This window comes from Trichechus manatus, unplaced genomic scaffold (assembly GCF_000243295.1).
Source record: "Trichechus manatus latirostris isolate Lorelei unplaced genomic scaffold, TriManLat1.0 scaffold00008, whole genome shotgun sequence".
Taxonomy (NCBI): Eukaryota; Metazoa; Chordata; class Mammalia; order Sirenia; family Trichechidae; genus Trichechus; species Trichechus manatus.
Genome location: NW_004443944.1, coordinates 28,368,185 through 28,391,265, shown reverse-complemented (window position 1 = coordinate 28,391,265; position 23,081 = coordinate 28,368,185). Strand labels below are relative to the sequence as shown.

At 34.7% G+C, this 23,081-nt stretch overlaps 1 protein-coding gene across 5 annotated transcripts in view; it reads right to left on the bottom strand.

Moving 5' to 3' along the window:
• Window positions 1-1,215: 1,215 nt before the first annotated feature.
• RBM39 (RNA binding motif protein 39) overlaps window positions 1,216-23,081 on the bottom strand; it is a 29,768-nt gene continuing 7,902 nt past the window's right edge. For 3 of the 5 annotated variants that reach the window (XM_023725003.1, XM_023725001.1, XM_023725006.1), the window contains 13 exons: window positions 20,831-20,896; window positions 20,683-20,736; window positions 18,645-18,762; window positions 18,089-18,241; window positions 16,067-16,204; window positions 13,186-13,251; window positions 10,337-10,541; window positions 9,889-9,966; window positions 6,141-6,191; window positions 3,544-3,625; window positions 2,852-2,957; window positions 2,280-2,358; window positions 2,009-2,190 (listed from right to left, as the gene is read on the bottom strand). In XM_023725003.1, the coding sequence (XP_023580771.1) occupies window positions 2,090-2,190; window positions 2,280-2,358; window positions 2,852-2,957; window positions 3,544-3,625; window positions 6,141-6,191; window positions 9,889-9,966; window positions 10,337-10,541; window positions 13,186-13,251; window positions 16,067-16,204; window positions 18,089-18,241; window positions 18,645-18,707 (1,122 nt within the window). In that variant the 5' untranslated portion in view covers window positions 18,708-18,762; window positions 20,683-20,736; window positions 20,831-20,896 and the 3' untranslated portion in view covers window positions 2,009-2,089. Of the gene's footprint in view, window positions 2,191-2,279; window positions 2,359-2,851; window positions 2,958-3,543; window positions 3,626-6,140; window positions 6,192-9,888; window positions 9,967-10,336; window positions 10,542-13,185; window positions 13,252-16,066; window positions 16,205-18,088; window positions 18,242-18,644; window positions 18,763-20,682; window positions 20,737-20,830; window positions 20,897-23,081 lie in introns of all 5 variants that reach the window. The other 2 variants (XM_004370389.1, XM_004370390.2) reach the window with 2 other exon arrangements.

The following is a 23,081-nucleotide window of genomic DNA, read 5'->3' as shown; positions in this document are numbered from 1 at the left end:
CCACCCCCACCCCCATTAATTGGCTTGATGCAGTAGGTTCTGTGGCAAAGAGGCAAGTACCTGTCACCTGCTTAGGCCAAACAAGGGCCTATAGTTGCTTTTGCTCTGACCTGCATCGCCTCTTAAATATGCTCTCGGGTTGGCTTAAGGACTTCACTCAGGATGGCAATTGAGCATTACACTATTTGAATGACTAAATTCTAACATTTCCTTTGAATATAAACATTTCTGTGTGGGGGGAAACTCTGGCTCCCCTTTGACAGATCAAGCAGTTTGTGTAATGTCTACTGAAGTCCATGTTTATTGGCCCATTTCCATGGAAAGAAATAAGACAAACCTAATGGGATTTGGTTCAAGCAAGAAAAAAAAAAATTTTTAAATGGGAAGCTACCAAGAAGTATTTTAGGAAGAAAATGAAACATTTACATACTACAAGTCTCTGACTGCTACCCAGAGTTGAAAAATATAAAGTTAACTTGAACCCTGAAGATTTTCTTCAAGTTAAAGAATTGAGGCAATTAAGGGAGGAAATAATATTCATCAAACTCAAAGTTGATTAAAAGTCACAACTGACATCAAAATAAACCTCAGTAGTATCAAAATCAGTAGCTGAAACAGAAATAACCAGGTGAGGAAATCAGTACTAGACCATAATTATTCCATTAGGAGTAAAATGGCTACTAAAACATTCAACCTAGGCACAGAAACTGAAGGCTGGCTGTCCAAACATTAAAGCTCAAAATCCCCTGTAGTATGCAGCTAGAACAATTTGGGAACCCAGTTTGAACTTCTGTTCAGAGTTTTTTCTTTTCTTCTTACGGAGATGCCCATACCACACAGGAGACAATGCCCAGGCTTAAGGCCTGAATAAATGTGTGGTTTTCTTTTTGTTAAGTTGCTCAGTTTTTCTACATTACCCTAAATAAGTAATGCGCTAGGCTATAGGGATACCCAGATACCAGTCCTAAAAGGAAAGTTGAAAGACTGTACCCTGAATCTCACTGAATCATAGGAAAACCTAAACCAGTTTCCAAAAAATTATTGCCAAGTGGAGTGTACAGGGACAGCTTAAACTGAGTCTTCCAGACTAGACTTTCTGTACACAACTGTTTTCCCGAAGAGACAAGTACTGAATGATTACTGAAAGTCAGAGAAACTAATATTCTATTTTCAAGTTTCTATGACTTTAAAATATTTGAGAAATGAGATTTCTTATGCCTTTTTAAGAGAATTTTATTTGAGTGGTTCTTACAAAGATTGTTGCAATATGAAAGTCATTGTTTTGATAGAAATATCAAGCTGTCTTGTCAAACACACTGAAGTAACCCAAAAATATATTTCAGAGCTCACAGAGCTTAAAAAGAGCAAAGATTATATGCAACCAGACAAAACCTATTTCTGCATTTCCTATTCCCTGCTCAGACTGCTTTGCTTACCAGACTGTCACTGAACATTTGTGGAAATGCAGGGATCATTTTGTTTGGAATCTTTAGACACACCAGAACACATAATATTTACAAAAAAACTTTTACAGATACATTAATTGAAAAGTTACCATCAAGAAATATTTTGAAAATCTCCCTTTCTTGCCAATCAATCAGAATGCAAGGTGATATGCTAAACAGCCCTTTAGCTGTCTTGAATTTTCATACACTAGGTATGTATTCCAGAAAACTTATCTTGCTAATTAATCCATGAGCCAAATACCAACATTAGTGAAATGTAACTGCTGTGTAAAAAGTTAGGCTTCTGAAACATTAAAATATCATTACATTCCTGTCTGCCTTTTTACAGAAAGCACATTTGTTCTCCTAGAGCTATTCATTCCTACCGATCCTTAATGTAATTCTTGTAAATGTACATTTAAAAGGCAGAACAAGAAAACAACTTCGTATACAGTGGGAGTTACTAGTTAGGGAGAATGAGCACACTGCATTCCTGTTAACATTTTTATTTTTTCAAAGTAACAGGAATCGTATACAAATGACAGTAGACCCTTGCCTCTTTATTTTTATCTAAATAAAAGATAACTCAAGATGAATTCTCAAGAAAGAAAAAAAGCTATGTACATAAGGGACTATATTTTCCTTCATCGTCTACTTGGAACCAGTAGTTGTGTTGCTGTCATAGAATCAGGAAAGAGGTTGTGGTAAGTTGGAAGAGGTACATATGCTGCTGTTATCATTTTACCTGTTGAAAGAAACACATATAGTGGATTAGTGTCTTCACTTAGTTTAGACTCTTACTAACAATCGCTCAGATAAACAGACCAAACTTACCAGCAAACCACCTGCCATGCAACGCATTGACAGCAGCAATAGCTGCAGCAATTGATGGGCACTTCACATACACATTGCCCTAAAATTCAAAAAAGAAAAAAAGACGTTAAGGACATTGCTATGTAGCTACAAGATAGATGACGATGTAAGTTTATTCAAGATTTCTCTAGAAAAACATAGTGCTGTATAACCACAAAACAGTTTACATATTTGTTTCACAGGCTGGTAAATACACCTAATATTTTATTGAAAAGATTTATATTCCAAAAGTCTTTCCTAGAATATCTGTTCTCTTTAATTTGGAAGCATACAAACAATAAAACACTAGGATCTTATGGCAAACTTTGAACATTACCAGCAACTGCTACAGGATAACCTGGTAAAAAATTATCCTGAAATTGTCTTTATTTAAGGGAGATGTATTTAACAACTATGTTAAAGCTTCTTTCAGAAAAAAACACTGTAAGGAAAGACAGTGTTCATTAACGTACTCCAAATACATGTGAAGATTAAGACATAAAATAGTGTAACATCATCCTATCTCTGTTCATTAAAAAACAAAGAAAACCTACCTGAGCTGAATTTTTGTCAACATAAATATGAATAACTCCTCCATGTTTATTACATTCTTCAATCACATCATCCTTAATTTCTGTGTCCCATCCAACTTCTTCTTCTCTGTAACAAAGTATTAAACCCTATTAAACATTCAAATGTATTTAAAAAAAAACCACCCCACCAAACATCTACATCACTCAAACTCATCCACTCACAGGGATGAATCCCAAGGCTCCATCTATGGTAAACCACAAACTAATACAAAACCAATGAGAAGAGATTGGATTGATTAATAAATAACTATTCTTATCACTGGTTAGGTACTGGGAAAAAAATATTCCTCACACCATGCAGTAACCAATAGAAAAAAAATTGAAGATACTTTACTATTAGACTGACAAGAGTTCAATATTTCAAAGGCAAGGACTGATGAGACAATAAAGTGGTGATGGAAATATCACGGAAAACTACTTAGGAAAAAAGAGAACACAAAATCTGAATAGCTTTTAATTCAACTCCAACTCTACAAATGTATCCAAAGGAAATAATTAGCAATGTACATCAAGTTTACATTAAAAGGACTGAAACTGTTGCACTGTTTGAATTATGATATATTTGGAAATATCTGAATAATTATAACTTAGAAAAGATGACTATTATAGCTTTCACAATATACCTTTGAGTTTTACCAAAGAATATTACTTACGTTTGAGGGTTAAACATGTTAGAGAGTTGGAAACACTGTGTTGCAAGTGGTTGAACAGAGGCAGCTGCAGCTAAAGCTGAAGCTAAAAAAAACAAACAAAAAAAGAAATTACTTTCATAGAAAATACAGCAGAGTATCCCTTATAAATAAAACAAACCACTAAAACTACCCTAAGTGTGAAACTGGGGTAGTTTCACTAATTTTTCTTATTTAATAATGCTTATTCAAAGTACATCACAGTTCCCAGAAAACTGAGGCAACCTAAAATTTGGCAATGATAACTGTTGAGGACTGCACCACATGAATAATGCAACTGATATCACCACACTGCACACGTGGAAAAAGATGAGTTGGTAAATGTGTTGTGTATGATTCTGCAACAATTAAAATTATCCCCCTCCAGAGGAGGGGGAAAAAAAACTCTGACGCAATGTATTATTGTAAAAGGTCAATAGTAAGAAATCTGGGAATTCTTTATTTAGAAGGGAAAACCCTGGTGGTGCAGTGGTTAAGAGCTGCTACGGCTGCTAACCAAAAGTCAGCAGTTCAAATCCACCAGCCGCTCCTTACAAACCCTACAGGGCAGTTTTACTCTGTCCTATAGGGTCGCTATGAGTCGGAATCGACTCAACGGCAACAATTTTGGTTTTGTTTGGTTTTGGGTTTTATTTAGAAGGGAAATTAAACTTGAGAGATGGTGATCTGAATCCATTTGATTAGACAAAATATCAGAACAAATCAATCCAGAAAGGCAAAGAATAAAACGGTAGATTGATTCCGTAGGATTGCTGGAGTTTACACCTTGAGAACAGTGGGGATGGTAGAAATACAATCCTTTAAAATGTCACTTAAGTCTATATCCTTTTGCCCTTATGTTTCTGCCCAGGAATATATAGGAGTATATTTTCTTTGATAATCAAAGTTTACTTATATTTAAAAGGATTATCTCATTAAAATAGGATGCATAACAATCAAACATTTAAGACTCAATATCCTAGAAAAATAAATCATACTATGAAATCAAAATTTTAAGAAGGATTAGGTCTGTTTTGGTGCAATACAAGAAACACTGAAAAGAACAGCATATATCAATAAACTCACTGTTAAAATTCAAAAGTAACTACTGGACATACTAATATTCATTTAGGAGCAACAAAATATAGAAAACTGTAGTTTTTCAAGTTATAGCATTGTCCAAGACGGTTGCTCCATTGCTTTTATGTGAATTATAAAAACATTACCAGTAGCTGTTACAAAACTCACCGTAATCATATTATATGACCAAATTTCATTCCAATACACAACATGGCTAAGGATAAAACAGTGCATTAGAAATTATGGTAATTAAAATGATCATATGAGGAAGTATCTATAAGTGGAAGTCTTCCACTGAATAAAAATTAGAGTTGTGCATGAAATACATCATAAAAAAATGCTTGTTTCTGACAGAATTACAAGTGCTTTTAGCACCTTTGTATTTTCCTTCAATAAACTGATTTTTCTTTCATGCAGCTTAATTTTAAATTAACATAGAAATGCTGAAATAAATGATGTCAAATTATTTTGGGGAAAGTTAAAGATGCAAGAGTGCATGCATTATGACTACAAAATATGCAATATTGTTCTGTTACTTATCATCAAATAGTAGTATGCTGGAAAAAACACTAGAAGATCATAACAAAACAACTGGGAAGGACTTCAATTTTTCAAATTTACAATGATTACGTATCATTAATGTTGAAAAATTTAAGAAAAAGTACAACAAATATTTGGACTCAACCTAAATCATGGTAATACACAATGAATTCAGCATCTAACAGGAAAAATCCTTTTCTACTTTAAAATATTTATCTCTTAACGAGAACAGCAATGAGTACAATACTCTCATTTGCTAGAAAAATATAAACATGTATCTCCTTCCTAACTATCAAAGAACATAGACTTTACACATATACAATCATATCTCTAAAATACGGACACCAAATTTGCTCAAAAGTAAAAACCTCTCGTCAAGTAGCAAACATTTACATGGTATTAAAAGCAAAAAAAAAAAACAAAAAAAAAAAAAAACCACAGCCTACTTTATTATTTCAATGTCTGAAATCTGCATGCAATTTAGGACAAGATAATCCCCCTCTCATTACTTGGTTCTACTTACACAAATCAATGGAGCTAGAAGATCACTTCATAACATAAAAAAGGTCAGTCAGACCATGATTTCTCATCTCATACTAAGTTCACTTACTGATGTTTACTAAAATGACATTGTTTCATTTGGTTTTTATAAAATCTAATAATACGAACACACAGATAAACATGAAACAAGTACAAGACTGAAAATAATTCTAAGCAAACTAAAGCAAAAAAAGCATGGAAATTTTCATTTCTTTCGCCTATGTAATTTTCGTGACTTATGTATATAAGGCCTTCTGAAATATAAATTATGAGAGACCTTACTATGTATACACACTGTATACAATGTGAGCCAATATGCCAAAATTTGGCCCAAAATAAAAACTATAATAAAACAACTATGTCTTGCTACTTTAAGTCTACTTCAAAGGCAAATAAAAAAGGATAAACAGAGTTCAACTCACCTTCAGTCTGCTGGGAAAGTCTGGTTTGCAAATCTATAACAAAAGAGAATTCTACAGCTCAGTGCAGGAACAATGAAGAGCCTCAACTAACAGGGTAAATGTCAGGAAAGCATTAATAAAAGAGGACTACAGTAGCAGGGTTTATCAAAAGGAACTTAGTAAAACCTGGCAGCAAAACCGCCTTCCCCATTCCTCATTGAGAAGGCTTTGGGGCCTTTTTCAATCCTCCTACCTGAGAAACTTTCTTATGCCTGTCTCTTCTCTTCCTATTGCTCCTAATCCTCCACATCTCAAGTATTCTACTACATTACTTTTCTGTTGGGCATAATGGGAAATGGGGAAAGGGGATCACACCGGTCAGAAAAAGTGCAAAAAACCCTGACCTTGAGAATTCAATTCCAAGTACTTGGGAATGCAACTATTTATTTTTCCATCAATGACAATAAACACAAAAAATGGTTTTGAAGTTTATACTCAAAATGTTAAGTACTGCAACAGTACACATCAAACAACTATAAACACTTTCAAGTCTACCAAGTAGTAAATTTTCCAAATATGGGAAAGACCAACCATATGTGTGTGTATATATGTATTTTTTAAGTACTTAAAAACATTTGTCATGTCTCACCCAGAAGGTGACAATGCTAGTATTATGGTTCCCTAGCCTAGTCTGAAAATTTAGAGGCAGAAATAAAGTCCATGGTATACTCTTCGCATATAATTTATAAAGTCCAAGAAGAATATAGGCATCCAGCCAGTATTAAAAACAGGAATTTTTATCAATATATTTTCTTATTATCATTAAAACTTCTACATTACAAGGCATCATAAAAGAGTGCTGCTAAGAAAACGTTAAAACTGCCAAGTCTGAACAGTCAAGAAAATAACCATGTATTTATGCCAAAATGCTGTATGCGGATGCCTAAAAGTTACAAAAATACACAACTTACAAATTGCTTACATTTAATAAGCTAATATTCTTTAAAATGTGACTCAACTGCAACACTTTATCACCATTTGGGTTTCTTTTTGAGGTAACAAAATGATCACAAAAAATGGGCAAAAAACGTTAAAGGATCAGCAGCCCAAGTTATATTGGGATATAAGAATACCTGGGTCCTACGTGCTCAAAATTGGCATCTCAGGGAGCTGAAGAAATGTAACTGATGTATACTGAAGGAACTTGAAGATAGGACCAAAGGACCACTGTCAAGAAATGTTAAATTATAACACAATTTGTCTGTTTTTTCCTAAAATGGGAAAAAATGTATAAATATCAGAAAACCATGGTATTTTTAATGTATAGCAATCCCTATCCAAATCTCAAAAATGACTGATTTAGGTTGTTTGTCACAAACTAGGAAATAAAGCATGGGTTTCATAAAGGTCTCCAACCATATTTTCTCTCAGAATGGGCCTGTTAATAAAACAGAATGAAAAATGTGGATGCATTCAATGCAACAATAACTTTAATAGATTTCAAGAACAAGGCCTCACGCACATTACTCAACAGTTTACTTCAAAAAGGAACATGTGTAAGGTTTTAATGGTGACCATCTGGAGAAAATGGGAATGAACATTCAGTTGTGTAAAAAGTTGAGTTTTTACCACTAATGCAGTTGCATTTATTAGAAGTCTAAGAAGCATCTCTATCAGCCCAGAACTAAAACAATTTCCAAGGTCAACTCTTCACACAGGGATTGGACTAGACTGATACTCATGAGGAGTATGCCTCTTAGCTCAAGCAGATACAAGAGACTAAACGGGCAGCTTCTGTCCGGAGGTGAAATGGGAAGGCAGAGAAGGTTAGGAGCTGGTTGAATGGACATGGGGAATCAGGTGGAAAGAAGGAGTGTGCTGTCACAGTATGGGGGGAGCAATCAGTCACATAACAATGTATGCATAAATTTTTGTATGGGAAAAAATAAAAATTTTAAAAAAGTCTAAGAAGCAGAATTTTGAAATTCATCGTAATAAACATTAAAAATAAGGATTATAACAAGTACATAGACACTTAAGATTCCCGGCTATATTTAGCGATCAATATGGGTCTTGAGATTTTAGTTAATCACAACCAGTCAACCTCAACATAATTAAACCACATAGTGCCCAGGGAGGCAAGCAATCTTACATCATAGGAGAAATGGCTGATCGTCACACCAGCATTTGACACGGAAAAATCTTCAATTAACTTCAGATACTATTGCTGAAGGAGAGCAAATCAATATATTTGGTACAGCGTCCAGAGTAGAACATACTGTTTAGAAATGACTCTTATACATCACTGTGCCAATTGCCTGAAGGCAGGGACCAAATCACTTCAACAGCTCCAGGAGCACCACCTGGAATATGACTACCAACCAAGCATTTTGGGAAGGAATACAGGGAGACAGTTTTCAGGTTAAAGAATAACTTTCAAACCATAACAATATATTTCTGGAAGTGATGAATTTCCTTTAATATCTTCAGTTATACCAAGTAGCATTCTTAAGACTATCTGGTTACTTGAAAAAAAGTAAATGTCTAATACTGAGTTTTAAAAGTCAAAATAAACAAGCTATTAAAGGGATAATTTTAGAGACACTTGGGAACTCCAGAAAAACAAAAGAAAACTTTAAAGGAGAGTGGTCTGTTAAATATGTGGAGCCCTGGTGACACAGTGGTTAAAAGTTCAGCTGCTAACCAAAACGTCAGCAGTTTGAATCCACCAGCAGCTCCTCGGAAACCCTATGGGGCAGTTCTACTCTTATAAGGTCTCTGTAAGTCAGAACTGACTTGACAGCTGTGGGTTTGTTTGTTTTTCAAGATAAATAATACAGTTTGAAGGTATGTATAGCAAACCAAAGGCAGGTTTTCTAAAGGGATACTCGCTAAGAAGGTAAGCACTGAAAGCCCCATCCCTCTTAATAATAACATATAATTTAAAATTAGAAATGATTTTCTCCTTTACTAGATAGCTTTATTTTCTTAAGACAATGCGTTCATTGAAAGGAAATTATGAAGTAACCATGTGGATCTTTTTGTATACTTAGATACTATACAGCAAATCACCATGGTCTTAAATATTTTATAACTTCTGTTATAGAATCTCAAAAATAAAAGACCAAATTGTATTAGAAATTGCCATGCTTTATGATAAGTATTTCCTGTCGCCCAAGTTCCAAAAGATGGACGGTTCCTCTAGTTTTCTAAAACCAAAGGGTTTATAAAAACAAAATTCAGGTAACTTATTTAAGCCATAAGAGATGAGGAGATAATGTGTTTAATTAACTCAATCCCTTGTTACATAATTTTAATAAACTATTTCGATTCTCCTTCTTCCTGCCCTCCAGGAATTTCACTCCTTTAAAAACTCCTATATTCTATTTAGCAAAGCAGTTTCTCTGCATTCTTTCAGAGAATAAACATTACAAAGAAACATTTTTACTTTGGAACAATATTCACCTTTAAATAGTAACTAGAACTGTGTATGGTCTTCAAAAGTGGTGTATTTAAAAAAATCTAGATTTATGTCAATTTCAATTACAAAATGGGATGCACTGGTCAAAAATACCCTGAAAAGTTTATTACAGTGTAGTTAATTCTTTTTTTATCTCTCTCCTACCTTACACAAACTGTAGAAATTTACAGGCTAAAAGTACTTGGTGAATTGAATTCTCAGTAAGTCCTTTCAAAAGCAAAAATTTGGCAAATTTTCGAATTAGATGAAAAAACAATGATTTCAAATTAGAAAAGATTCAATTCCTACCTGCCACAGCACCAAAAGCCAAAGAGCCACTCATCTGCAGAGCCTGTTGTGCTGCTGGTGGAATCTGCAAACCTGTACCTGTAAAAGATAAAATTTCCAAGTTCTTACTATGTTAAGAGCAGAGAAAATAAGTTTTCTGGGTGGTTACTACCTAGGTCATCTTATTACAAATAAATCTACAAGGAGACAGGATGTAAGAAGTGCAGACAAGTTTATTCTTAAGGACAGGGACCTGAACATTATAGAAAGCAGAAAGAATTTTCTAAGTTGATCTGTGGTGCTTAAAATACATCACCAGTAAATAGATTCCATTACAACTTTAAGCAGGGCAATTTGTCTGTGAAAATAATACATGCTAACGAAAATAAGGAAAACCTTTTTCCATTCCTTAGTTTATAGAGTTGCCATTCTTCCTCATAATAAATCATTCACAACTGGCAAAACTTACCCTCTGCAAGTCTTGCCATCAATTGGAGACGACCAGTTGTTCCCAAATCAATTCCAGTCCTTTCCAGTTCATCACTGTCCAAAAATGAACTAGCACTAGAAGCATCAGTGCGTTCAGTAACATGACCAACTTTCATTGGCCTTCCAGCTAGTTCAAATCCATTAAGTTGTTCCAATGCCTTTTTGGCACATTCTGAATCAGAAAACTATGTGAAACAGGAAGGGGAAAGTAAGACGTATTAGTTTACATATCTACGTAAGGTAAGAAAAACATTTACTTGCTAAGTCTGGTATATTTAATAATTACTATTGGGTGGACAACAAAGCAGAAAATTTTGATCCAAACACATGTCAAATTTCAAACTATAACATGACCTACATGATCGTAACACAAAAAATAAATGTGTTGATGAGGGGAATTAAATGGCAAAATATTACCAACTAATAACAGATTTTCATTCTTTGGAATATATACCAACAAAACGCAAAAATTATTTTTTCAAATATCACAGTATTTTTTAATGTGCTGGAAAAAACTGAAATGGTACTTTTCTCACCAATGTAAATATTCAGAAAAAAAAGTTTACTCAGATGTGATTTTCTAATATAAAATTCTGAGTCAGGTTTTATTGTCAACAAAATCGTTAAAATTCTTTTAATTACAGAATGCCTACAGAAAAAAATAAATCTAATTTTCACGCAACTCTGGCTTTAATGGAAAAAAGGAACATCTTCCCACCCATTCCATAGCTTTATCTGTCACCAAAATGTTTAATGGTTTAATTATTTTTGTCAACTGCAGATAGTTATTACAAAACAAAACACACACACACACAAATGCACCATGTAAATTTATACAGTCTAGCTTTGTATATGTTGTTATGTGTATCAAGTTGATTCCAACTCACAGCAACCCCCACGTGACAGAGTAGAACTGCTCCATAAAGTTTTCTGGGCTGTAATCTTTACAGGAGCAGATCACCAGGTCTTTCTCCTACAGAGCTGCTGGGTGGGTTCAAACCACCAACCTTTCAGTTAGCATTGTGAAGTATTGTGCCACCAGGGCTCCTGTTTAGCTATTTAGAAGTTCAGAAAACCTTCACATATAGATCACAGTACACAGTCACAGTAGATTATACCGACAGCTGACATTAATAAATTACAATAAAATATTTTGTGAAGTATTTCCTCATCTTTTGGTAACATTTAGCGGTCTCCTAATGAAAATCTGTCCACTGACCAAACATGCAAGCACTAACTCTCCTCATATAAAATACTAAATACTTTTGATAATAGAATGAAATACTCAATATAAATCACATGTAAATGTTCAGTTTTAACTTTAAACACATCCTTCCTGACCATGATCACTTTTTTCAAAAAATAAAAATAAAAAACCACGACACTAAGGAAGTTATTACAGAAAGTGTTGCTGACTGTGTTTTACAAATAATTGTTTTCTTTCACCAATACACTGAAATACATAAAGGTTAATGACCAGTAACTTACAACAGATTATCACTACAGCAATAGGCTTATGTTTTACTGAAATTTGGATATAAGACAATTTCCTGATTCAACTAGACTTGTCTGTATTTTTAAGAATATTTCCTATTTTCAGAAACTTTCAACGTTGCCAACACGATGTAAGATCATACATTTGAAAAGCTGCTATCATATTTGGATTGCTTTTAAAAAGAGCACATCTCACTATTAGTCCAGCTTCCACCTCATTCCCTGTCTGGACTGGGCTACCATGGTTAGCCACAACACTTTCAATAACGCAGTTCTCATCTTGGTTGTGAAGTACATACACATAGAAATGATTTTAAATAAATGAACTCCCTCATTAAGTAAAACAAGACCTTCATTCAACTGATAAAAAAATATATCATAAGGCAATCAAAACACTGGAGTAAAACTTACAATTAATTATATGAAGAGCTGGCCAAGCAAACTGACCATACATAAAAACACGGATTTAGTAAAATAGTTAAAACTTTCACGTTTGGTGGACACTTAATACAGCTACTAGGTAGTAAAGATTAACTTTTATCCAGAGAGGTCTGGCCTTTGTCCCAGGTTGCTAGGAAGTAACATCTAAACCCTTGGAATTTCCCAAGTGATTAGTGTCGTGGTGGACCCCTACCACAACTGATATTTACGCTAACAAGGTGACTCATAGCAGGCGCCTAGTTAGTTTATAATAACTAGGTCAATCAAGAAGGGGGCTGGCCAGTCTGAGTAACCATGTGATTAGAAATTTGAAGTTACCCTGACCTCATGGAAGGGGAAGGGGGCAGGAATTCAATCACCTGGCCAATGATTCAATCAATCATAGGTGAGCTTTCCTGATAGACAATATTCTGTGTACATGGATGTGCTGAGAGGATGATCCCTCCCTACAGACACAGATTTTCAAGGTCGGGACTCTCTCAGACTTTACTCATCTCTCCCTTTGGCCAATCTGATTTGTAATCCTTTTGCTATAAGAAAACTGAAATTGTAACTATAGTGCTTTCAATGAGTTCTAAGTCATTCTAGCAAATTAGTGACCCTAAGGGTGTAGTGGGAACCCTGAAGCTACAGCCAGTTGCTCAGAAGATGAGAGTGGCTCTGGGAACCTCTCAAAGCTGTGCATGAAATAAAGGCATTCTTGTGGAAAACTGCCTTCAATGTGTGAAGTTAGGCCTAACTGTGTAGTTGGTGTCAGATGTCATTTGCAGCTACTAACTACAAATTAATTTAAACCACTTGAAAATATTAACCACAATCTGTAATCAATAGTTTTACTATGTTGCTTAAATCAAAGCTTTTTAAATCATAACGTTAATCATGGTAATTGTTTACCGTAATAAATCCGTATCCCTTGGATCGACCTGTTTCACTATCCATCATGAGTTGGATACTTTCGATCTAAAATAGAAAAACGTAATTATTATATAAGCCAAAAGAAGAGGTTAAAAACTTTTCATTCCTTGAAATATGTTTTGAAAACTCAAGAAAAACCTTGTAACAACAAAGACGCTTCCCCTAACAAATCAAAAATATTTTAAAACTCATCATAATTCCTCCTCCCAAAATAATCTTGTGAAGGCCTGAATGAAACTTTCCCAGCAAGAAGTTACACATGGGGGAGCTGGGAAAAAACTGACCAATCTTAGCCTTTCGCCTCAATAACAACTTCTGGTAATCAAAAGTCCTTCGTAAAGAAATACAATCACGAGTCAGAAAACGAATCCACATCTTTGTTCCTCTCCATTATCCTAAAAACACCAAACATTAATCCTCAAATACGGTGTCATCGAATTGATTCCAACTCATAACGACCCTACAGGCCAGAGAAGAACTGACCCATAGATTTCTTGGGCAGTAATCTTTTCTTCATTTTTTTTTTTTTAAATTGTGCTTTAGATGAAGGTTTACAGAGCAAATTAGTTTCTCATTAAACAATCAATACACATATTGTTTTGTGAGACTGGCTGCCAACCCCGCAACATGTCAACACTCTTCCCTTCTCAACTTTGGGTTCCCCATTTCCATTCATCCAGCTTTCCTGTACCCTCTTGCCTTCTTATCCTTGCCCTTGGGCTGGTGTGCCCATTTAGTCTCGTACACATGGTTGAACTACGTGTATTACTGTTTGTTTTATGGGCCTGTTTAATCTTAGGCTGAAGGGTGAACCTCAGGAGTGACTTCAGTACTGAGTTAAAAGGGTGTCTGGGAGCCATACTCTCTGTCAGACCAGTAAGTCTGGTCTTTTAGGCTGTAATCTTTAAAGGAACAGACTGTCAAGTCCTGCAGAGCTACTAGGTTAGTCTTAACCGCCGCCAACCTTTCGGTTAGTGATCAAGCACTACTGTTGTTGTCACCAGGGTTCCTGCTCAATTATACTAGACTATAAATTAGAAAAATGTTAGAATTAGAATAACCAAAATTGACACTGGATTTGGTGATGGCTGTACCACTCTGAATACACTAAAAACCACTGAACTGTATACTTTATCTAAGTGAATTGTGTGATTTGTGAAATATCTCAATAAATCTATTAATTAAAAAACTTTAAGAAAACATGAAATACTAAGTACAGCACCCACAAATTGCATTTCTTCAAGATTTTTAGTGGTTACAAAGTATATTCATATTGTGGTTAACAGAGTAACCTGTACAACTGTGGTCTGTGCACCCTTTGTATGTATACCATATTTCTAATAAACAAATAAGCACCTAACCCTATAACCAATACCTTAACTCAAACCATGACTGACACTTAAAAGGGTAAGAAAGATATTGAGTGGGGTGTTGAAAGAGAAGTATAAAAGCATGTACAAGGGACTGGATGTAAATAAAGTACAGCAAAAACCAAGATTTTTTTCACTGCCACACAATCCTTTTAACTACAGTACAACCTACTACTCCTATCTTATTCTAAAGTAAGGACTAACTGGACAGAAATAGACACATATTAATTCTATAATTTAATAATTAGAAAAGAAATTGCTCTATATACCCCTAAAACTTCAATTAAAAAAGTCTCCTTGGTCTAATGGACCACAGCTACCAAGGCCTCGACCAGACTGAGTCCAGTACAGCTAGATGGTGCCCGGCTACCACCACTGACTGCTCTGACTGGGATCACAACGGAGTATTCTGGACAAAGCTGGAGAAGGATGTAGAACAAAATTCTAACTCACAAAAAAAGACCAGATTTATTGGCCTGACAGAGACTCGAAAAACACCGAGAGTATGGCCCCTGGACACTCTTTTAGCTCAATGGTGAAGTCACTCCCGAGGTTCACCATTCAGCCGCTGACTGCACAGCCCCATAAAACAAAACAGGACTAATGAGGCACAGCAGTCCAGGGACAAGGACTAGAACGCAGAAAGGGACACGAAAGCTGGTGATAGGGAACCCAAGGCTAAGGACAGTGTTGACATGTCGTGCGGTTGTTAACCACTGTCATAGGGCAGTATCTGTACTAACTGTTTAATGAGGAACTATTTTGTTCTGTAAACCTCCATCTAAAGTGAGAATAGCAGCACCACTGGAAGAACATGATTGATGTCACTGAATTGTACATATAGAATTTTTGAAATGGTGTATCTTTGGCTATGTATATTTTCACCAAAATAAAAAAAGGTCCTCCAAGGTCGAGAAGGGAGAGTGTCGACATGTCGTGGGGTTGTTAACCAATGTCATGAAACAGTATGTGTATAAAACAATATCTGCACTGTTTAATGAGAAAACTTTTTGTTCTGTAAACCTTCACCTAAAGTACAATAAAAAATTTTTATCAACCAAAAAAAAAAACCTCTTAAAGAAACTCCAAAAATCCTTACTCCAAACATGCTAAACTTTTTTGCTCATATATATATATATATATATATATATATATACACACACATATATATATATACATACGTATTTTTAATTCTACTGTAGTGAAATACCAAAAAATTTGGGCTTTTAACTATTTTAAGTGCACAATTTAGTAACTTATGATGTGACTGATTCTAACTATTCTGCATTTCACTACTGCATTACAATAACACTTTAACCAATTTATCTACAAATAATTTCAGGAGATCTATCTTAATCTAAACTGTCAGAAAAATCTTACCAAGCCACCGCCTCCTAATTAATTGCATACAAACCTGACAAAACCAAATATATAGAAATTATTATTAGAATCAAAACCTATTATATATCCATTGAAGAACTTGAACTCACTCTTCCAAAAGGCTCAAAGATCCCCCGAAGCATATCTTCAGTTATGTTAAAGTGTAATGAGCCCACATAAAGCCTCATAGGTCCAGCGCTTCCCTTTTGAAGATTGTTTGCCATTGCTGCAGCTCTGTTTTTTTCTGCCTACGATCAAGATAGACAAATTACACACCACACAGTGCTAATTCAGATAGTGTAAACAGAGTAAACCTTATTCATTGTTTAAGTCTGCTGAATGACAACTGATGTCAAAGCCAAAGGTGAGGAAGAACATAAGGCAATGCCATACATAAAGCAATCATATATATCATTTCACACTTAAGAAGAAATCATAAAATTACATCATGCTATTAATCTTAAAATGCATGCTGACAGCAAAGATATGAAATGTGAGAAAAAAGTGTTTCTTGCAAATGTTATATATACATTCAACATTCATTAAAATTACTGTACTCTAAGAGATCAGTGCTACCCGAAGTATGGTATGCCAACCATCATTCACAAACTATTACCAGTTTGAGAAAATAAGGGGCTTATGCCAGTATACAAATCGAAGCATGTACCTAACCATTCAGTTCAGCTGTCATTTTCACCACAGTAAGACTGTCTCAACAAAGGAAACAGTACGCAATTTACATTCTAATACAAGCTCCCTTTCTTGTTACAAACTAGAACACAATGAGTAATACTTCTCTACATGAGGTTAAAGTTAAATAAATTGGAAAAACTTCATTTTACTTGCTACTTCTTAGCCCTTCCTCATTCTAATCTACACAGTTAGGTCTGTCCCCCTTCATCGTAGGTAAAGAACTGAGCAATCAGTAGCTCCCTATCCAGTTTACATACAATCACAAGATGAATACCCAATATTGAATAGTACAAGTTGCCATGAGTGACTCTGACTCAAGGTGACGCCATGTATGTCAGCACAGAACTGTGCTCCAGAGGGTTTTCACTGGACTCAAACTTCAAACTTCTCCTTTAGCACCCAATGTTGTTAACTGTTAGCACCATCCAGGGACTCTACATCAATGTGTTAAGCTTGACCTATTATTATCCCCATTTTATGATGATAAAAATAGGCTTAACAAGTTATTTGGCCATTGTTACATACAACTTGTTAACAGTGAAACTAGAATTTACAATCAAACCTTATGCACAACTTTATAAAATAAATTAAGTGATGAAAAAAAAACTGATCAAGTAACAAGATTATTTAGAAGGCGTTGTTAAGTATTTCTGTGGTTTGAAAAGCAACCAACATGACTATTTTGCAATTCTCAAAATACTCTCTGAATTTGTATTCTCCATTTTAATAAAGTTACTAGTTAGTGACCCAAATTTGTGACTTTCTTAGTACGAACTGATACTGAACGAGATTCCTAAGAATATTTTCATAGTATATATTCTATAAAATGATACATCCCAACTTTTCCTCATCCAAATGATCTAAAACACTAATGTTAATTTCTTTTCTCTAAAGCAATACTGAATTACTGTGGGTTATCAACAAAGTTTAAACAAATCATAATTCAGAGCAACCTGAATAAAAGATGTTCTCAAAATTAGATCACAACATCTTACTTTCAAGAAATGCTAGAACTGGTGGTGGTTCAGTGAAGCTACTCGTAACATAATATATCATCATATAGAAATGTTTACTATAAAAGGGTGAAAATACTAGTAAAAACATCAAAAATGTCAAAATCACTCAACACGAAAGACAGGAAGGAGAAACCATACTATATGCTTCTACCCCTTACTAAACAAATCATCACAAATAATACAACTGCAGACCAAATCCTCAACTTTTTTCATAAAAAACATTTACAAGTCATATTAAAATGGCACAGAATAGTACTGAAAATCCAGTACAGCAAAGCTATCAAGAAAAAATAAAAATTGGTCAAGAACATCTGACTCAAGAAGAGGGTGATAAATATACGTAACACATAAGACACCACACTGAAACAACAAGAAGTTACTAACATTTTCCATGATCAAATCCTTAATCAAAAAAAATTTTACCTGTGATGCCTGTACTATGATTGGCACTCCTAAGACGCGCTGGCCAGTTAATCCTATAGCTAGAGGCACTGAGCTAACATCAACAAACTCCACATAAGCAATTCCTTTGGAACGTCTTGAATTTCTATCAGAAATCATCCTCACATCACGAACCTAAAAAGAAAAGACACTTAACACGAAGTTCTCAGTTCCTGCAACCATCCATTGTAAGCCGCTGTAGATACAATTTCAAAAAGTGATTAACAGGCACGTTAATGATACAGCAAAAAACCATTATAAACATTTTTAAAGAAAAAATTTTCTAGGCCTACTCAATTTCCTATCTATGTCTTTTGACGAATGTGTGGTACCATTTGTCAACTCCAACACTTACAACTTCCACACAATGCAAAATAGAAAAGTTACCAAAAACAAATTCCCTCTCTAAATTTTACTATTAAATCGAAATAAAAGATTTGGTGTTTAGACGTTTTCCCATTTTTATCTGCTTTACTGACAATTATTGAAATCCTGTATACAATATCCACTTTTCTGTTCTTCCTACAGTAAAGATTACCTTTCCTACTGTAGAGAAAAACTCTTCCAAATCCCTTGGCCGAATCCTTGCTGCCAGCTGCATGCAGAAAACCGTCCTTGCATCTCTTTCCTCAGGAGTTAAATTATCAATAGGTTCCCTAAAAGGAATGAATAATATAGAATTTTGTAACTGATTTTTTAAATACATCTTCAGTCAACAGAATAAACGAACAACACTACTTTAGTCTCAAACCCAACTTCACTAAGGTTTATTTATTCAAATGTCTATAAAAAATAATTCAATGTGACTAAATTCCTGTCATTAGCAAATGATAGTTTACTATATGTTTCTTATGATCGTATCTTCCACAGTATGGGGACAAAAATCCATTGGTCCCAAAATCTTCAAAATGTTAATTTCTTCACAACAGTAAAGGGCCAGAGTCTGAAGTTCAATGATGGTCTTACAAAACAACCCCTTACTAGCCACATATGCCAGACTGCAGAATTAACTATCAGCAGAATAGGTGGTCACTGAAAACTGGGATGCCTCCCCTCCACAAGAAAACTATAAAACCATAAAGTAAAATTCAGATGTAAGCCTAAACATGCTCTTGTGGTTAATAAACCATACCATGTTCTAGACATTCTTCTCAGGAACTTTTTTTTAAAATATTTACATACAAAATAATGATATACCCCCTTGAAAAAGTAAAAGGTAGTATTAAATATATTGCTGCAAAATAGGCAAAAAAAACTATTATACATCCAGAGAATGAAAACGAAAAGGATTTTTCTTATGAGAGAAAACTAGAATTAAAAGCCTCAATACTTGTTAACAAAGAGAGCTTTTAAAATCATAAACATTTTCACCAAATCCTAGAATTCTACAGTATACTTAGAACGTACCAAATACTCAAAGATGCCCTTTAAGGGAAGCCAGAAATGTTGGTACAGAATAATGCTACTATACGACAAAAATGTTCCTTGAACCAAAATGATAGACTAGACAGAAATTTTAAAAGGAAGAGAATTCAAACATTCAAGAATTTGAGTAACACTTAAAAAAAATCAATTTAGAAAGATTTTAGAAATCAAATTTCTTTTTTAAGGAAGGTAGGCCAAATGGTAAAACTTGTGTCGTTAAAATTTCACTCCTACGAGGCTGATTCAAGTAATAATTCAAATTTATTAATTCCAAAATTAAGTCTATTTAACATTTTGTATGCTGTGGTCGTGTGCCATCGAGTCGATTCCGACTCATGAGACCCTACAGGACATAGCAGAGCTGCCCCCTTAGGGTTTCCGAGGCTGTAATCTTTACTGGAGCAGATGGCCAGGTCTTTTCTCCCAAAGAGCAGCTGGTGGTTTTGAACTGCCAATCTTTTGGCTAAGCATTTAACCATTGCACCACCAAAACCACTAAACCCACTGCCGTCATTTCCACCTCACAGCCATCCTGTAGGACAGAGCAGAACTGCCCCACAGGGATTCCAAGGTTGTAATCTTTAAGGAAGCAGACTGCCACATCTTTCGCCGGCGGGGCAGCTGGTGGGTTTGAACTGCCGATCTCTTGGTTTGTAGCCAAGCACTTAACCAGTGCGCCACCCCAAAAACCCAAATCTGCTGCTGTCCAGTTGATTCCGACTCATAGTGACCCTATAGGACAGAGTAGAACCGCCCCATTGGGTTTCCAAGAACAACTGGTGGATTTGAGCTGCCAACCTTTTGATTAGCAGCTGAGCTCTTAACCACTGTGCCATGAGGGCGCCTTAAAGTTTTGTATAGCTACTACAAAAAACTCAGTTAACATAAGAGGAAAATAAGACCACACATAGTACCTACACATTAATTTTTTCATTTTTAATTACATAAAAGTTTTTTTTAACTACTGAAAATGTAGTGAAAATTCACACTGATTTAACAGTACTACAAAAGGAAGCCAAGATTTTAAAACAGAAAAAAAAAAAAATTTTGTATGGTCCAAATTACTGTGATTAACTTCAGCAGTAGCATAAATTACAGAAGCTTTATAAAAGCTGAAAGTCGTAATGAAAAGAAACACGGACAACAGCTACCTCACAGGGCTCTTGTCTTTTCTGAATGGACTTTTGCTTCGGGAACGTCGTCTGCTGCAAAATTAAAGTTTCAGAAGTTACTCAAACAAGTACACTATGTTAATTCCTTGAAAAACAATTTAAACAATTCAGAAGTATGTTTAAAAACCTTAATTTGATGCTATGAGGCAACCCAATCTTTCCTCGGATGGCACTGTTAAATTTTGGTCCGGAGCTAAAAAGGAAACACAAAATTACACTAGTTACAGGTTTAGGGTCTTGCGAAGATCGCATTCATGCGCTCTCCAGCAAGTTTAACATTTTTCAGGCTGCTTATCTTTTCCATCTCAATTTAAGAGGAAATGATACTTTTGTTAACTCTATACCAGGTAAGCTGCCATCATATTTATCCATCCTGGACCACCGAGAGGTGCCAAGACCAAAGGTTACAGCCTCAAAAATTTTAAGATTCTGATAATGTTCACACCCAATTTCAACCTATAGTTTTCTCTTTAAATTACACTTAGGAATATATTCTTGAAGTTTAAAAAAGTAAAACATTAAAGTAAAAATCCTCTTTACTTCCCCAATGCCCCAAACTCACACCAGCATTAACTAGGATTAACAAATTGGTGTGTATCCTCGCAGGTCCTTTCTCAGGAGTATATGCGTGTATATATGTACACACATATACAATATTCATTGATTTTTTAATTTTAGGGGCTTCTTTTTAAAATTATGGGAAGATAATTCTTTATATAGTCATGAAACTTGGATTTTTTTCACTTATTAAGTCTTAAGAGACTGCATGACAGCAAATTTAGCACTATTCCTCAGTTTGCTTGTGGCAAAATATTCCATAGTAACGATGTGGGGATAGTTCACGAATTTTCAGAATAATTTCTTTCTGAGGATTTAAAATGAATAATTAAAAGGGTATTTTCAAAACAAATCACAAAGATAACTGTTCTGTAACATACCAAGTTTTTGTGCCTTTTATTTTTAAAGCCCAGACTAAGTTTAAAGGGACAAGTCAGATGTCCCTTAGTGCTCATCCTGCTATCCTATTCCAGAAGGGTAGCAAAATGAAAGTAAGTGTCTCACTGTCTGTGATCTACATTTGTATTAGTTTTCATCAACTTTACACCTACATACAACACCCAAGCAGTTCCAAATAAAATTATTTTATGTTAAACAGGTCCTTTGCATTTTATACTAATAATAATTAAGAATCTACATTTACAGGCTAAATTAGAAGTTCAAACAAGCATCTGTAAACTATTTTCTTTCCCCTTTAATTAAAAGCATCAAGATGGTCTCCGTTACAGCCACCACAGTAAAAATTACAAGAACTCAAATATAATAACTAAGCCATTTTAAAATAAAACCGGACCTGGATCACAGGCAGACAGACTTCAAGTATCTCTCACTCAACAGACATAACGGTATTCTGAGTTTATTAATTACCTCCCCCCCCATTTTAAGAATGCAGTAAATCTTGACATATTTGTCAAAAAGCAAAGAATTTTCTAATACAACATTCTAAATTGAAATAACATTCTGGTTGTTTTTCACCTCTAGAAGTTTATGAAATAAGCCACTGAGAGGAACCTAGAACTTTGAGTTCAACCCGTTTTATGTTAAAAATGAAAGAGCCAGGCTCAAAACTCAAAGCGTTACTAACTCCTGTTTGCAAATAATACCAAAACATTTAATCAATACCAATAAGTATCGTAAGTACTTTATTTACATTCTCTTCTCATTTGATTCTCACTTAACAGCTTATCTGCCAAGTGTTTCCCCCTTCTTAAGAAGTAACAAAAGCTTAGAAGGTTAAGTAACCTGCCCAAGGGACTGATTCAGGTCTGTTTTGTTTTTGAATTCTGTATTCTTAAACGATTCAAGTTTAAATTAGAAGTGTTAATTTTAATATATCCCAAATAGTTTACAACAGTATATGCTAAGAGGAAAGAACATCATAAAGCACTAAAGATTGCTATAGTCAATCCTTGCTTAGGTTTGTAGGTAGGCTCTTTCCAAGTTACTAATACAACTGAGTTGTTTACAACTATAATGAACTTGTGGTTTTATGCTATCTACTTTCCAACTCATTTAAATAACCACATTAAAATTTCCGTATTGAGTTTTCAAAGCACTTTTACTTTAGTATATCTTACTATTAAAGAATCTTAATATGTGATGAGCCCAGAAAACTACCATATCAAGGAACATACAACAAATGCATTAAAAACAACAAAAACCAAACCTACTGCGTGTGGTCAAGTCAGTTCCGACTCACAGTGACCCTATACAGGGTGTGTCATTTCAGCTGAAATAGCCAGACACACAACTTTAAAATTTACTGTTGACTATTTACTTGTAACATAGTATCCATCTGAACTTTAAAACTTATTAAACAT